At 46.3% G+C, this 16,283-nt stretch overlaps 1 protein-coding gene across 2 annotated transcripts in view; it reads left to right on the top strand.

Annotated features, from left to right (window-relative positions):
• CLVS1 (clavesin 1) overlaps window positions 1–7,448 on the top strand; it is a 154,912-nt gene extending 147,464 nt beyond the window's left edge. For both annotated transcript variants that reach the window (XM_075353245.1, XM_075353246.1), the window contains exon 6: window positions 1,095–7,448. In XM_075353245.1, the coding sequence (XP_075209360.1) occupies window positions 1,095–1,182 (88 nt within the window). In that variant the 3' untranslated portion in view covers window positions 1,183–7,448. The remainder of the gene's footprint in view (window positions 1–1,094) is intronic.
• Window positions 7,449–16,283: the final 8,835 nt, after the last annotated feature.

Below are 16,283 nucleotides of genomic sequence, written 5' to 3'. Positions count from 1 at the left end.
CGCTCAAGTAATCTCGTTGGGGTCACGGAATTTGTGACGCACATCCGGTCGCTTTAGCGATGCCGTTGCGTGTGGCACCTATGAGCGATTTTGCATCGTCGCAAAAACGTGCAAAATCGCTCATCCATGACATGGGGGTCCATTCTCAAATATCGTTACTGCAGCAGTAACGAAGTTGTTCCTCATTCCTGCGGCAGCACACATCGCTCCGTGTGACATCGCAGGAACGAGGAAGCTCTCCTTACCTGCCTCCCGGCCACAATGCAGAAGGAAGGAGGTGGGCGGGATGTTCATCCCGCTCATCTCCGCCCCTCCGCTTCTATTGGGCGGCGGTTCAGTGACGCTGCTGTGACATCGTTGTGACGCTGAACGAACCGTGAAAAAAACTAAAAATAAAGCATCCAAGCGAAGTCTATGAGAATCCAGACTGGCCATGCACACACTGCTTCTTTTTTCCTTGCAGATTTTTGTTGCTGAAAAAAGAAGCAGCATGTCAATTGTTTCTGCATTTTTTTTTCTATAATCCCCTGCAGTGATTTATCACTCCAGTATAGTGTGTAAGGTTCTCCGTAGCTCAGTAACCCGGGGTTGTCATGGTGAATACTGCGGAATTCGGGTTACTCGTTACATTGAGAGTTTTTGCCCATTGTCTTGCATTGCACACACTATTCGGAATGAATATGTGAGTATTAGCCAGTACTCGGTATGAGTATAGCGAGTACAAATAGTTAGGTACTCACTCAACTCTAGTAAGTGATTCCTCTCCCTGGATCGCAGCATTCAGGGGGTTAAACTGCCGGGAGCAGCGCGGGGACCGCTGCGGGCAGTGAGAGTAACATCAGCCAGAGACTTGGCGACGATCATGGGGGGTACAGCGCCTGAACCCCTGTGATCACCATGGCTAAAAATAGCACAAAATGTAGGTAAAAAACGCAAGTGAAAAAATGCGCAAACGCAAAAAAATACGGGCTTTTTCAACTGCTTTTTTCCTGCCAAAACATGTTTTTTTGGCAGGATATCTGGCAAACCTGATTATACAGTGTCATACATAATATATATACACAATGAATTCAATGTTTCTTTATTTTCTGCAGGTCTCAGTCAGTGGTAGAGCCCGGCACACTGATGCACGAAGACCACAGAGACAGTGAAAACACTCAACCGCTGCTTGCCCTGGACTGATCGCCCGGACACCACTGCAATCACCTTACAATTCACCGATGGGTCTTTTTTTTTTTCTTTCGTTCACTTTGCAAAATATTCACCAGCTACTCGGACAAAGTGCAAAGACTTGTTTAATTTCATTGCCATAGTGCCAATAACAGGAGCAACGTTATAACTGTGAATATTCTTTAACTGCCAAAAAGGACCCAACAAAGTGCATTAGAACCTTCCATATAGTAAGACATATACTGTACTGCCTAATGTATAGGAAAGAGGGTACATTTTCTGGGAAAAACTTATATGGCCAGTATTTTTATACCATGTCCAATGGATCCCAAGAGGTACCAGGTAAATCACCAGCAGAAAGTTGGCAAAATATAACAAAGTTAAGCATATAATGAATCTATTAAAGAGGTCAGGTTAGTTGTTATAGTATACGCATATACCCGGCACATTGTAAAATATTTTTCACTCTTTGCTCATAATTTTTTGGAAATAGTTCTTGCCTTGTGGAATTGAATACAGTATGTATTGAATTTTATTTGTACCAATGTACGCAAATCATGTACAGAGATCAGACTGAATGTATCCAGGTTTACCCGTTATTGCCTGAGGTCCTGTTTGGGTGCATTGCACTATACACTAAATGCTAAAGGAGATTGCATTAAAATTGAAGTTTTTAAGTAATTAGTTATGCAGAACATAAAAAATGAATAGACTGATGGTGCACTATCACCATATAGTTGACCTCAGCTCAATCCACACAGGACTCTACAGAATCCTATTCTCAGGATTGGTGGGTGTCCCAGCGGGTCAGACCCCAAGAGATCAGAAAGTTGTCCTCTGTCCTATCGATAAGGAATAATTTAAAAACTTGGTAATAAAAAAATAATAGGTCTAAAAATAAGCCAATTAATGGATGGTGCAGACAGTCTAATGATGTCCCAAATGTACCCAACATCAACAACTGTGATAGGGGCATGCATAGAAATCATGGGGCCTCATGAAAATATCCAATTTATAAACCATTCACAGCATTAGTACACATTACTATGATAATTTATGGTGTGACAGAATACAAGCCATTTTTTATTGTACAGAAGCCATCTTGTCTTATAACTGAATGATATTGTAAGGTTCAGCTAACGCTACAGGGCGGTGAAGTTTCTCATTACTACACACACCCCTGCAGCTCTTATTGGTGCATGATAATTTCTTTGTTTGAGATACTATATAAGCTGGTCACATGATATAATAAAGCAGAAATTCTCAGTACACCATACTAGGCTGTGCTGTATTGATTTCTCCAAGCGCTTGTAAAACAAATCTTATTAATTTGGAGTTCCAATGGCATAGACAGAATTAATTTCGCCCATAATGGGCACAGAGACATAATATTGTAACGTTCACTAATAGTTATGGAGGTCCCTCTCAGCTGCCCTCCATGCTTCCTCAGTGGTTCAAGAGCTCTGACTGGTGAATCTGCTTGGAGTGTTCTGCTCCTCCACCATTTTCAGCAGTGCTCATGAACATCCAGCCAGCAAGAAACTTGCTTCTTGCCCCCTACTTCTCCAGCCAATCAGAGCATCACTCAAATTTAATCCTGACCGCAACACCCAAAGCAGGGAGCAAATATTGGCCTGTGGGGGGTGGGGCATGGCTATTTAGCTTCGGGCCCCTCATTTCCCAACTCATAGGAATCATAACAGCCTCTATTGGAAAATGCCACTGCAATGCAGTATATTATAATTTGGTGCATTTTAAGACTGTCTGTAGTTTATACTATTACACTTGATTACTAGATCTCCCTACTGTATTCTTCACAAAGAGTAAAAAAAAATATATATGATTTGCTCGTAGAACGCCTTTACTGTCACAGAATTTAATATCACAGAATATACTGTATGCTTTTAGTCGCTACACACAGGACTATAATTTCATTTTTCTTTGCAAATGCTTTCTAAATTTGTATAAAAATCTAAGTAATGATAATGATGACCCATTTGGCTTTATTAGTTTTATGTTCGTTTTTAATATTTTTTTATGTTTCTACCTGCTGAGTGATTCTACTAACAGTTGTGTGTTGGCATACTCAGTCTTGACCATAAGAGACATGTTCTTTTCACGGTTTAGTATGTTTGCCTGTATTAGTCACAGTTCACTTACCATCTAGAAATGTTGACAATAATACATAATCCTGACTTTTATTTTGTACGTGGTATACAGTAGATATGAAAAGCTACACACCTATTTTAAAATGACAGGGTTTTGTCATGTATAAAAAAACAACATATCAAGAAGAATAAATAAGCTGAAATCTTTTCAAGTGGAAAAACAAAATTAATGAACCAAAATAGTGTTGATGTATAAACATGTACGCCCTTAACCTAATATTTTGTGGAAGTACCCTTTGAATTTATGACAGCATTCAGTCTTTTGGGAAGGAGTCAATAAGCATGGCACATCTGGAATTTGCAATCTTTGCCCACTCTTTCCATCAATAGAGCACCACATTTTTTTAGATTGCGAGGGCATCTCCTGTGTACAGCTGTCTTCTGGTCAACTCATAGATTTTCAAAAGATTCAGGTCTAGGCTCTGCCATAGCCATTCCAAAACTTTGATCTCTGTCTGACTAAGCCATTCTTTTGTTGATTTGCATGTATGGTTAGAGTTATTGTTGTACTTAAAGGTGAAATTCCTCTTCACCGTGGATGTTTTGATGAAAATTGACTGATAAAAGGAACTGTTCATAATTCCCTGCACCATAACTAAATCCTTAGTTCCAGCTGCTGAAATACAGCCATAAATCCTGCCTCCACCATGCTTCGCTGTGGGTATGGTTTTATTTTGGTGATGCTCAGTTTTGGCTTTGCACCAAATATACCTTTTGGAATTATAGCCAAAAAGTCCAAACTTGGTGTTCTCAGACCATAACAAGTTTTCCCACATGCTTTTGGCAGATTTGATGTAGGTTTTGTCAAAACATAGCCAGGCGTTGATGTCTTTGTAAGAATAGGCTTACACTTTGCCATCCTTCTGCCAATGCCAGAGATATGAAAAATACGAGATATTGATGTCACATATTAGTACACAACCAGTACTTGACAGAAATTACTTCAGATCCTTTAAAGGGGTTGTCCACTACTTAGACAACCACTTCTCATTCATCATGTTTGCCCCGCTGAAATAAAAACACTGATAATCACCTCCCATGCCAGCACTGTTCAAGCACTCTCGCATTCCCTCTCCTGGGGCTTTTGTGAGGCTGTTATGTCATGTGAATCCCTGCGACCAATCATTGCTGGCTTTAAGCAAAACCATCATTTTAATTGTTATTTCATAAACCAATAGTACACATGAAAATAAGCAACTTTGTAATCTATGTAATCCTTTTCTGACACAAAGTTGCTTCTCTCTCTTCCAGAATTGATGAGTCATTATCAAAATTCTCCACCCTTTCTGCTGCGAGCATGAGCCGAGTATCATTCACTGTGATTCGTTTCTCTCGCATTCGAGAATTGGAGCACAGATGCGTAAAAGATGGAGAACTTAATTTCTCCATCTTCTGCATTGCCTGTCTCGGCATATATTGGACTGCACTTGGATGTTATCCGAATGCAGTCCGATGAGTCACATGCACCAACAGACTTGCATGGGTGCGCGTGATTTAATTTCTGGATCAGCATGAGAAAAAAATCACAGATCTGCACTGCCCCATGGTATAACACTGGTCCAAGTGCTATCCTATAAAACATCAGCTAGCACTTGGGTGTCTTATTGTCACAAGTTTGTTGCATCCTCATATTCCTTTGGGGAATTGGGGATCAAGAGGTCTCAATGCTGAGTTGATCGCAAGTCCTCTGTGGAGCCTACTTGACTGTTATCTTGGAGAGGATTTACTTTGATTTGATGCTGAAGGGTTAAGGACTCTTTCCCTTCTGGCTGAGATTACTCATAGCCTTAATCACAGCTGCTACATTTTATCATCACTCCCTTCTGCTATATATACCCACTCCTGACTTCACTCAATCCCAGTTATAGTTCTTTTATACTGACCACTTTAAAGGAGGTGAGGTGTTTGTTGAAGCTATGAAGTTTCGTGCTGGGGAAGCCGAGAAGCTCTATTTGTTGTTTCTTTCCCTAGCCATTTGTCTTATCTTCCTTGTGTTGGGTTATTGCTTTAGTGAGACTAGTGTCTCACTGCCCTTCAGACTAGTCAGGGTGAGTTCTGGGCCAGCGAGGGCCTAGGCAGATGATGGCGCATGAGGGGAAAGTCCCGTTTAGGGACATGAGGGAGTGCGAAGTTCAGACTCAGTTGAGTGTTAGGTGGTGACCCTGCTTCCCTTTCCCTGTCGCCAAGCCTTCTGTTGTACTTCTTTCCTGGTTTTCCCATATAGGTTTTCTGTGGAACAGGATTAAGGGCACTTTGCACGCTGCGATATTGCTATTGATATCGATAGCGACCTTACCCGCCCCCGTCGGTTGTGCGTCACGGGCAAATCGCTGCCCGTGGCGCACATTGCTTACACCCGTCACACGGACTTACCTTCCCTGCGATGTCGCTGTGGCCGACGAACCGCCTCCTTTCTAAGGGGGCGGTTCATGCGGCATCACAGCGACGTCACATGGCAGCCGTCCAATAGAAGCGGAGGGGCGGAGATGAGGAATATCCCGCCCACCTCCTTCCTTCCTCATTGCCGGTGGACGCAGGTAAGGAGATGTTTGTCGTTCCTGCGGTGTCACACATAGCGATGTGTGATGCCGGAGGAACGATGAACAACCAGCGGCATGCACTACCAATGATATTATGAAAAGGAGCGACGTGTCAACGATTTTTGACGTTTTTGTGATCGTTGATCGTCGCTCCTAGGTGTCACACGCAGCAATGTCACTAACGATGCTGGATGTGCGTCAGTAACGACGTGACCCAGACGATATTTCGTTAGCGATGTTGCAGCGTGTAAAGCACCCTTAAGTCTGTAGTGTTTCACGAAGCTTGCAAGCTGTATTTTAAGCTCGGTCCCCATTTTTCTGGGAGTGAAGAAGAAGGAGTTGTCTCCCTCTTGCAAGGAGATCCTCAATCCTGGGCTTTCACTTCTGTCCAAGTCACAGTCGCTTCGGACGAGGGATGCTTTTATGCGGCTCTAGGCCTTGTTTATGATGATCCTAACCAGGTTTCCTTTGCTGAGTCTAAGCTATGTAAGCTACATCAGGGGGGCCGGCGGAGGGGTTTTGCTCAGAGTTCTGTAGATGGGCTACTGACACTAGGTGGAATGACCTTAGAAGCCTTTTTTTGTCAGGGTCTGTCTGAAGGACTTAAACACGCACTGGTATTATATGAAACTCATGAGTTATTGGAGGTCTCTATGGACCTAGCCATACAAATTGTTAGGCGCCTCAGGGATAGACCTGCAATGACTCTACCTCCAGTGGTTCTCCCAAGGGCTGAAGCTCTTCCAGAAAGCTTTGATGAAGCCATGCAATAAGGGGGGCCTCTCCTCAGAGTCTCTTACGGTTCGACATAAGACAGTGGTGGGGGTGTTTCTTCTCTGGTCAAAGGCGTCATTATTAGGGTCTTTCCTTCTGTACCAAAGCAAAAGATACCGTTGGAAAACTTCTGGCCACAAGTTGTGTGGAAGATTATAACATTTCAGTTTCTTACCTGCAGAAGGGTTTTTTGGTACAAAAACGGAGATCATTTCTGTCCTCTTGGGTGGTGGGACAGGAGCCAATATGGTGGCTTCTTGGTTTGTTTTGACCCCTAGTCTCTCTTGTAGTGTGCTGGCAAGGTCCATACCCATATTTACTATCGACTTTGCACCTCTTGGTCAAGGAAGTTTAATGCAAGTAGTGCATAATGTGAACCTTCGCATAGTGGATCTTCACAAGAAGCTTCCTTCCTGCTATGTCTTGGAAGGTCTTCCTACTCCCATTTTCCTGGACCTTCCCTTGCTGGTGATGCATAATCTTGTGGTTGACTGGCAGTCCAGGGAAACAGGTGTGACAGCTGGTGTGACAGTTATATGCTTGTGTGAGCCCTTAATGTACCGTATTTTTTGGATTATAAGACGCACTTTTCCTCCCAAAAATTTGGGAGGAAAATGAGATGTGCGTCTTAAAATCTGAATATAGCATACCGCGGTGGCTGTCTGTGCGGCTCTGTGTGTGGGCGGCCGGGTGCCTGTTGGTGCGTGCGGGCGGCTGGGTGCCTGGTGCCGGCTGCCTCTCTGTGCAGGTGGCTGCGCGGACTGTGCTGCAGGTGTCCCAGTCTATCCGCAGTCCTGGCTTCAAACAATGGCGCCGGGAGTCAGCGCATGCGCAGACGGAGCTCTTGGATGAGAGCTCCATCTGCACACATGCCGCTCCGGGCGCTATCATTTGAAACCGGGACAGAGGATAGACTGAGACACTCGCCGCATCGACCTACTCCACAACTGACCCACCGCCACCGCTACCACCACTGACCCGCTGCTGCCGCTGCCACCACTGACTCTTCACTGTCAACACTGACCCACTGCCAGCACAGCCTCTGCCTCCTGTGACCCCGCTCCACCACCGCTGCTGCCCCCCTCTGGTAAGACAACACCGGAGTATAAGACGGACCCCATTTTTTTTTCTTTACCCGTTTTTATCTCTAAATTTGGGGTGTGTCTTATAAACCGATGCATCTTATAAAGCGAGAAATACGGTAATTGGTTAATTCTTTTTTTTTTTTTTTTTAAATTCTTTATTTTAAAGCCAAACTCGTATCAAACAATACATCCCCTGCTCCCAACTGGGACGCAGGTATTATTACAGAAATGACGGTAATATATATACAAACAGTCAGCACACATATGCAATTCCCATCTCCACTACTACTCAAGTCTGGCCCAGTTTACATCTTTTATAAGCCGACCCAACTTTAGGGAAGTAGGGAGAAGAGCGAAGAAAAAGAAGTCAAAGCCTGAAAAAGATTGAAGGCCTGTAGAGAAAGAGAGAAATAGAGAAAGGGGTGGAAGAAGAAAGCAGGAAGGAAGATCGGGGAATAGTGTGGAAAAGGAAAGAAGAGAGGGGGAGAAAGAAAGAGAGAAGGAGAGAGAAAGAAAAAAAAAAAAAAAAAAAAAAAAAAAAGGGGGGGTAAATCACTACTCCTGAGGTTCCAAGAGCAAGTCCGCATATTCCGCCGAGTAGGTGAACTCCATCCATGGAAACCATGTCCGATAAAAGTCCTCCTGGCGATCGTTAATAGAGGATGTCAAATCCTCCATGTACATCAGGTCGTTAATCCGCGAGACCCACTGTGTCACCGTGGGGGGGGTAGTAGACTTCCAACCAAGCGGGATGCAAGACATGGCCGACATGACCAGAAATCTAAGCAAAGATCGCCTATATTTAGAGACCGGGAGTTCGGAAAGCTGTAGAATGAACAGCTCCGGACCCAATGTCTCAGTAGTACCGGTCACTCGTCTGATTACCTCCCCCACTTCTGACCAAAACCGCTGCAACGAAGGGCAGGACCAGAAAATGTGCATAAAATCACCCTCCCCCAGACCGCATCTCCAACAAACTGGGTCAACTGAGGGAAACATTCTATGGAGTCTGGTCGGGACCCTGTACCACCTAGCCAACAGTTTGTAGTTAGCTTCCAACAGTCTGGAACTGATCGAAGTTCTATGTGCCAGCTGGAGAATGTTGTTTCTTTGTGAGTCAGATAAACTAATCCCCAGGTCCCTCTCCCACTGCAGCAGGTAGGCCGGGGGGGGCAAATCCCCCGGATCTGATAGCATATTATATACCAGAGATAGTGAGTGCCGTAAGACTCCCTCTCCCAGGCACAACTTTTCAAACCCCGTAGGAGGTCCGACATATCGACTGAAGCGAGGGAGGGAGTGCATGTAGTGCCTCAACTGCATAGCCCTCCAATCCCCCAGGGGACCCGAAGGCAAGAAGCCGCGGATATCCGCTAGTGAAAGCCAATCCCCCTCTCTACCCAGATGACAAGCTCTGAATTTGCCCCCTTGAACCCACTTTCTGAAGACCGGGTCCGAAAGACCAGGACGGAATTCCGGGTCACCCAGAATGGGTGTCATAGGAGAAGGCACTGGCAAAAGGAGGCGTCTGACCTCCCCTATCGCACAGCATTCAAGAGTGGCGCCAATGGTAGGATGGGATCTCAGAGCCGGCAGGGAGAGGTTCAAAAGCCAGGGGATGGCCGGGAGATGTATTTCCGAGAAACTCTGTTCTAGGGCCACCCATGGCTTTGTGCCGGAATGACGGCACCAGTCCAATACCCTAACCATGTGCGTGGCCAAGTAATACTTTTTGAGGTCTGGGATACCCAAACCTCCCCTACTCTTAGGTCTGCACAAAAGAGACCGGGAAAGTCTCGCAGGCTTGTTGGCCCAGATAAATTTGATCTGTAGAGAGGCCAATTCCTTGAAGAAAGAGCTAGGGATTTTAATCGGCAAGGATTGGAAGAGGTATAAGAGACGTGGCAGGATATTCATCTTCAAAATTGCACATCTCCCGAACCATGTGAAGTAGCCCTTCCCCCAGTTAGCGCAATCTTTCCCAATTGACTGCAGAAGCGGGAGATAATTCAACTTGTAAATTTGACTAGGGTCCGCAGTCAACTGGACTCCCAAATACTTCAGGGACTGGCTAGCCCACCTAAACTCAAACGCAGATTGTAGCGATGTGACTTGCTCAAGGGGAAGAGATATATTTAGGGCCTCCGATTTTGACATATTAATTTTAAAGTTGGATAGAGAGGAGTATGTGTCCAACTCTCTCAGAAGGTTAGGGAGGGAAACCCGCGGGTTGGTAATAAAAAAAAGCAAATCGTCCGCATAAGCCGCTATTTTATAAGTAGAACCTGAGGCGTTAGGGCCCGAAATGTTAACGTTACTTCTGATCCGACTGAGCAGGGGTTCCAGAGTCAATATGAAAATCAGGGGCGAGAGAGGACAGCCCTGTCATGTTCCATTGCGAATGGGGAATCTCTCTGAAAGGAGACCGTTCACTCTGACTGCTGCCGAAGGGATGCTGTACAGGGAGCAAATCCAAGCAAGCATCATACTCCCCAACCCCACAGCCCGCAAGACCTCCTCCATAAAAATCCAGTTAACTCTGTCGAACGCTTTTTCTGCGTCGGTTGACAGAAGCATCAAAGGCAGCCCATCGGATTTAGCCTTGTGTATTATGTTCAAAGCCTTGGTCGTATTGTCCCTTGCTTCCCTACCCATCATGAACCCCGCCTGGTCTGGGTGAACAATCTCCCCCAGCAATGGGGAAAGTCTATCCGAAAGAATCCTAGTGAAGAGCTTCAGGTCTGTGTTGAGGAGAGAAATGGGTCGATAACTAGAGCACGAAGTAGGGTCTTTGCCCTCTTTGGGGATAACTACAATATTAGCAGCCAGGGTATCCCTTGGCAAGGGGACGGCTTCAGCATGTGGGCCATGGTTAAATGCTGAGAGAAACGGGGAAATCAAAATGGAATCCAACTTTTTGTAATAGAGCAGAGGAAAACCATCCGGGCCAGGGGCCTTGCCTGTGGGAGATTTTTTAAGTGCGGACCAGTATTCCTCCTCCGAGATGGGCCTTTCCAGATCAGCCGCAGCCTCCGGCTTGAGACAACCCAAGTCGGAGTCCGCGATGTACTTCCGTATACGGCTACGCAATTCCGTCCTGGCCTTCCCAGACCGCCCCTCATCAACTGCATAAAGGGTGGAATAAAAATCTTTAAAAGCGGAGGCAATGTCTTTCGGCAGAGTAGCCCACCTGTCTCCCGCGATGTGCACCTTCGAAACATATCCTCTCGCTCTCTGAGTCCTCAGAGCTCTAGCCAGGGCCCTGCCACTCTTATTGCCAAATTCATAGAAATGCCGTCTGCACCTAGCCAATGTTCCCCTAGCCTTATAATATAGCAGGGACCGCAACTCCTCCCTCTTCTTGACCAAAATGGCCCCCACGTCCCCTCCCAGAGACCCCTTGTGGATTGCCTCCAACTCTCTAATGTCTGTCAGAAGGGATGTAACCTTAGCCTCTCTTTCTCTCTTCAGACGTGCCCCATGTTTGATGAACAGTCCCCTCACCACACATTTGTGTGCCTCCCAGACAATGCCCGGGGACACCTCTCCCCCCCCGCTGCCGCTGAAATATTCCCTCAAGGCCTCCCTTATTTCCTGCATTGTCACCGGTTCGTCAAGTAGCGAAGTGTTCAGGGTCCATTGACTCTGCCTCCCGATGGGGTAGCCGAGGGATAGAGTTATTGTGATCAAGGCGTGATCAGAGAATGATATGCACTCGATTGAGGAAGCCACCAGAGAATGTAGATCCCCATGTTTGAGGAAAAAGAGGTCTAACCTGGAGTAGCAATCATGTACTGCCGAGTAAAATGAGAAATCTTTGTCTGATGGATGCAGCAATCGCCATGCGTCTATTAGTTGATGGTCATGTAAACCCCGTCGCAAGCGACGTAGTGCCGAATGTGGCACACTGGACACTCCTTTGGAGCTATCCCTCGGCGGCTCCAACACAACATTAAAGTCACCCCCGAGGACCAGAGTACCCTCAGAGAATTCCTCTATCTGCTCAAGGTAACGCAGCAATGTGGGGCATTGACCCGAATTTGGCAAGTAGACCGCCACAAAGGTGAAAGTCTGAGTAGCAATGCGTCCCTTGAGCATCAGAAGCCTTCCCTGATCATCCGAACGAGAGTCCAACAGTTCCCATGGGAGCGTACTGGACATTAAGATGCTTGTGCCCCTGGATCTAGAGTCAGGGGAGGGTGAATGATGCACAACAGGATACCTTCTATCGGCAAGTTTGTATGGTTTTGCCTCACAGTAGTGTGTTTCTTGGAGGAAAGCGACCTGAATTCGATTTTTCCATAGTAGGTTCAGGAGAATAGACCGTTTCTCCGGGCTGTGAAGACCCTTAACATTCAGTGAGCCCACCCGAAGCTCAGCTTGTCTCAGCTTCGTCATACTCCGTCACTGACCTCTGGAGGAACAAACAACAAGTTACACACACAAAAAAAAAAAAAAAAAAAAAAAAGAAAATAAGAGGGAGGGGGAAAGAGAGGGGGAAAACGGATGAGTGGAAGAGGGGGGGTGGAAAGAATATAGGCAAGCGAAAGCGAAGACCCTTTAGCAGGGGAGAGAGAAAGATGTAGAAGAGCAGAAAGTGAAAAGACAGAGAGTGGAAAAGCAGCTGATCTGCCGCACGCAGTACCAGGGACCAGCCCAGAAACTGCTTAGGTATAGATAGGGACAAGAACTGACATGTGGCCAGAGCTCCAACCCGCGCCTCACTTATTTAAGCCTGATGACCCAGACCCCAAACAACCGGGGAGGGTCTGTCAAATTAACCTCCCACGGACCCTCCCACCCAAGATGGAAATGCAAAAACCCCCCTCCCCCGCCCGCCCCACAAACGACCCAACGACAACAGATCAAAGTTGCAATGAACAATAGTCAGTATGCTGTGGACTGTTGGGCCAGTCGTATGGCCAGAACACTTGCCATCGGAGCCAGGAGGTCAGGGGGCACCCCCAGGTAACCCCCAACCATACTCCTCTCCCGACCACTCAGCCACCACTTTGGTCACTTCCCCGACCCCTCAGCAACCGAGAGATTTCACGACCCTCCAAAATCATCACAGGGGGAGGCCCGGACGCCGTCCCTCCTCCTTCGCCGCCCTGTTGGGGCCTGAGGTTCCCACTCCATCCAGTCCGGGATTGAGCAGTCTGGTATTCCAAGAAAGTCATACAATTTTGAAAGCTCAGAGTGCCTCCTCAATGGGAACACGGAGTCCCCCTTGCGGACAATCAGATGAAAGGGGTGGCCCCATCTGTACGAGGCGCTAGCCTCTTTGATTTTGAGCAGAAGAGGGTGAAGCAACCGTCTCATGTATAGTGTGCGGCTGGAGACGTCCGGAAATAGCTTCACCACAGCCCCATCTACTTCCACAGAGCCCTTCGACCAGGCTCCCTGAAGAATCCTCTCTCTGTCCCCATAATAATGCAAGCGACATAAAACGTCTCTGGGGAAGGAAGTAGATCTGGGGCCAGGCCTTGCGACCCTGTGAATTCTGTCAAAGAGATAGGAGGCCTCAGGTGGGCGATCAGTGACTTGATTGAATATGGATAAGACATTGGTGCGCAGCAGATCTTGGGGCCAGTCCTCCGGTATACCTTTCAGCCTTATATTATTTCTTCTGTTCCTGTTTTCTTGATCGTCCAATAGCAGAGCTAGCTCCCTAATGCGGGCATTAGAAGACTCACAGTCCCGTTCAATCCTTTCCATTCTACCCTCCAGGGACTCCTGTGCTTGCTCTGTTGCCTCTATTCTATCTTCCAGCACCACCATTTCCTCCCTCAGGGTGGTCAGCGCCATCTGCTGGGAGGATTCTATCCTGGCCACCACATCCTCCAGATCTTTTTTGCTGGGGAGGGCCAATATAAGCTCTCTCAAAGCCTGCAAGTCATCCCGGGGGGGGCCAGGGGGCTGGTCGCCTGTCATCAAGGGGTCTTCTGCTTGGGCCAGAGAAGGAGGTGTACCAGGGGTGCAGAGGAACGCAGGGAATCCCAGCACAGGTGATCCCCCAGATGCCGAGGCCTCCACTGCCCCCTCAGTGACATGCTGTGTGGCCGGGCCTGTGGGTCCCCCCCTCCTCCATGCTTCTGTACCTTGACCTGCCGCCGCCGGTCTCCCTGCTGTGACGTTCACCAACTTCTCCCCTTCACCCGACACCCGAGCTGCTGCAGAGGCTGTGGGCGGGCGCCGTGTCGCTCCAGGGGAATCCCCAGCCGGGGAACGCTGCTGAGACGCCGGCGCCATCTTGTCCAGGGCCGCCGGCGGGAGCTCCCGGCCCGACACCGCCAGGTATCTAGAGAGGCTCCCCTGGGGCTTCTGACTCACTCCGGGGGATGCGGAGGCGGGGGCACCGCCCGGTCTTTTCTTGGGGGCCATCTCGGGTGAGAAGGGACCGCAGGAGTCTGCAAAATAAAGCTGTGGGCGCAGGAGCTCTGGAGGTAAGCTTCCTCACGCCACCATGTCTAGGACACGCCCCCCGTAATTGGTTAATTCTGAACACAACCAGATCCCCAATTACAAGAGCCACATTATTTTAGCTTTGTCATTTTTATTTTCCCCTCAAAATGGTTTCAGTTTATTTCTCAATGAATTTTTACAGTTAGGTGACATTAAAAGTGGAAACATTTCTGATATTATTCCTCATGGAAAGTTTTTTGTATATGACAAAAATCTGGCAATTTAACAGGAGCTACAGCATTTTATATCTACTGTATATCACGGTAAAGGGTTATTTCTAATTCAAAGGATCATTGGGAGTCTGACAGCTGGGATTGTCAGCGATACTGACAACAGGGCTCTGAAACCCAGGAATCTGGCTCTGGAGAGCCCTGTCTTGAATGGAATAAAGGTACGCATGCTTGACCTCTGCTTCATTCATTGTCTATGGGATTGTTGGCGAAAGGCGTTCTGGGCTCTTGGCGGTTTCTGGCAGTCCATAAAAAAATGTACATATAGGAGCAGCTATGCCTTGTTCAGTCCCATATATTGAATGAAATGGAGCCGCAAAAAGCTACAATACCAGGCACAGCAAATAAAAAAAAAATACAGCTGTGTGCCTAATTAATAGGGAACCATCAGCTGATTGGTGGGATAAGCCATCAATAAGGAAAGCGCCTTAAAAGTCCGATTTATCCTATTTTTCATAGTTTTAAAGGGAAAACAATGTTATTTTTTGTATTCCGAACCTTGACAAACGGTAATATCAGGTGTTTACAGAACCGACTGGATTTTAGTTGTTACTATTATAGCCACCTGCAGTTAAATTGGATCATGGTCTTATAGGCTAAATTCAGGGGACATTTCCTTTGGCAGGAGTGCAAAATTGACCACAAAATTAAATATCAGATGTAAAACCCTAAATCCCTTTGAATAAAATCTTCTGAAAAATTAAAGGTAAAACAAATAACTGTACAACCCACTGGGCCATGTTATGTTCTAATTGACTAAACTATTGTAAGGAATAAGAAATGTACATTGACCTCCTATGATTAATTATATTAATTTATTTAATTGTCATTAATTTAAAAAAATGTATGTACTAATAATAGTTATTTAAATAATGTTATCGAATGTTATTGCCTACTGTTGCCGCCATAAGGGCTCAGTCAGTGCATTGTCACCGCTGCTTCCCTTTTAATTAGGAGAAAAGGGAAGATTCCAAAAAGTAAGAACATGAAAGAGAACAAAGTTGCATGAAGCTCCTATGAAAGTATGCGCGAACTCTCAGTCCGCACTATTCACATGCGACAGCCATCCAGAATTATCTACACTAAAATTTTGAAAACAACGGTCTAGAAGATGAATATAAGAATCAACAGTAAATCTCAAGTGCCAAAGATTTGATTTGCTTTCTTTTTATTTGCAATGTTCGTTCCTCACCATGTAATAAAATAATTGCTATATCACATTTGCCTTGCGGAATTTCTTTTTTTTTTTTTTTAATATGTACCAATTGTACTGTGTGACTCCTGGTTATGGATGGACCCACGGGTCATTTGGAGCAAGGTGAAAACTGCCCACAATCGTTTTTGAGACTTGGAATCTAATTTATATCAAGTCCATTCACATGAATGGGCTTATTTTGGTAATAAGCAAATGGATGCAAGTTCCATTCAGATGATTAAGAGACATCAGCAAAGACGCTGGTCTTCGTGATTGTCCGCAGCGCTGTTGACATGACGTCACCTATGCAGCCAAACAATAGAGACTGAGGCAGCTGCAGAGACATAGCACTGGATGCAAGGAGGCTAAGTAAAGTTCAGATTTGGGGTTTTTTTTAAACCTTTCTCGACATAGGTCGTACAGTTACATCATATGTCGGGTCCTTGGCTTTGATGCCGGCTTCCAAGCCAAGTCTGCTTCTTTCCCGGCAGATTATGGCTGTGTTTTTCAGCAATCATCTCACTCTAAAGGGTGCTTTACACGCTGCGACATCGCTAGCGATTACTAGCGATGTGGAGCGCGATAGCACTCTCCCCCGTCGTTCGTGCGACATTTGGTGCTCGCTGCTGTAGCGAACATTATCGCTACGGCAGCGT

Source organism: Anomaloglossus baeobatrachus, chromosome 6 (assembly GCF_048569485.1).
Source record: "Anomaloglossus baeobatrachus isolate aAnoBae1 chromosome 6, aAnoBae1.hap1, whole genome shotgun sequence".
Taxonomy (NCBI): domain Eukaryota; kingdom Metazoa; phylum Chordata; class Amphibia; order Anura; family Aromobatidae; genus Anomaloglossus; species Anomaloglossus baeobatrachus.
The sequence above is the reverse complement of the archived record's forward strand: the minus strand, read 5'-3'. Positions and strand labels throughout refer to the sequence as shown.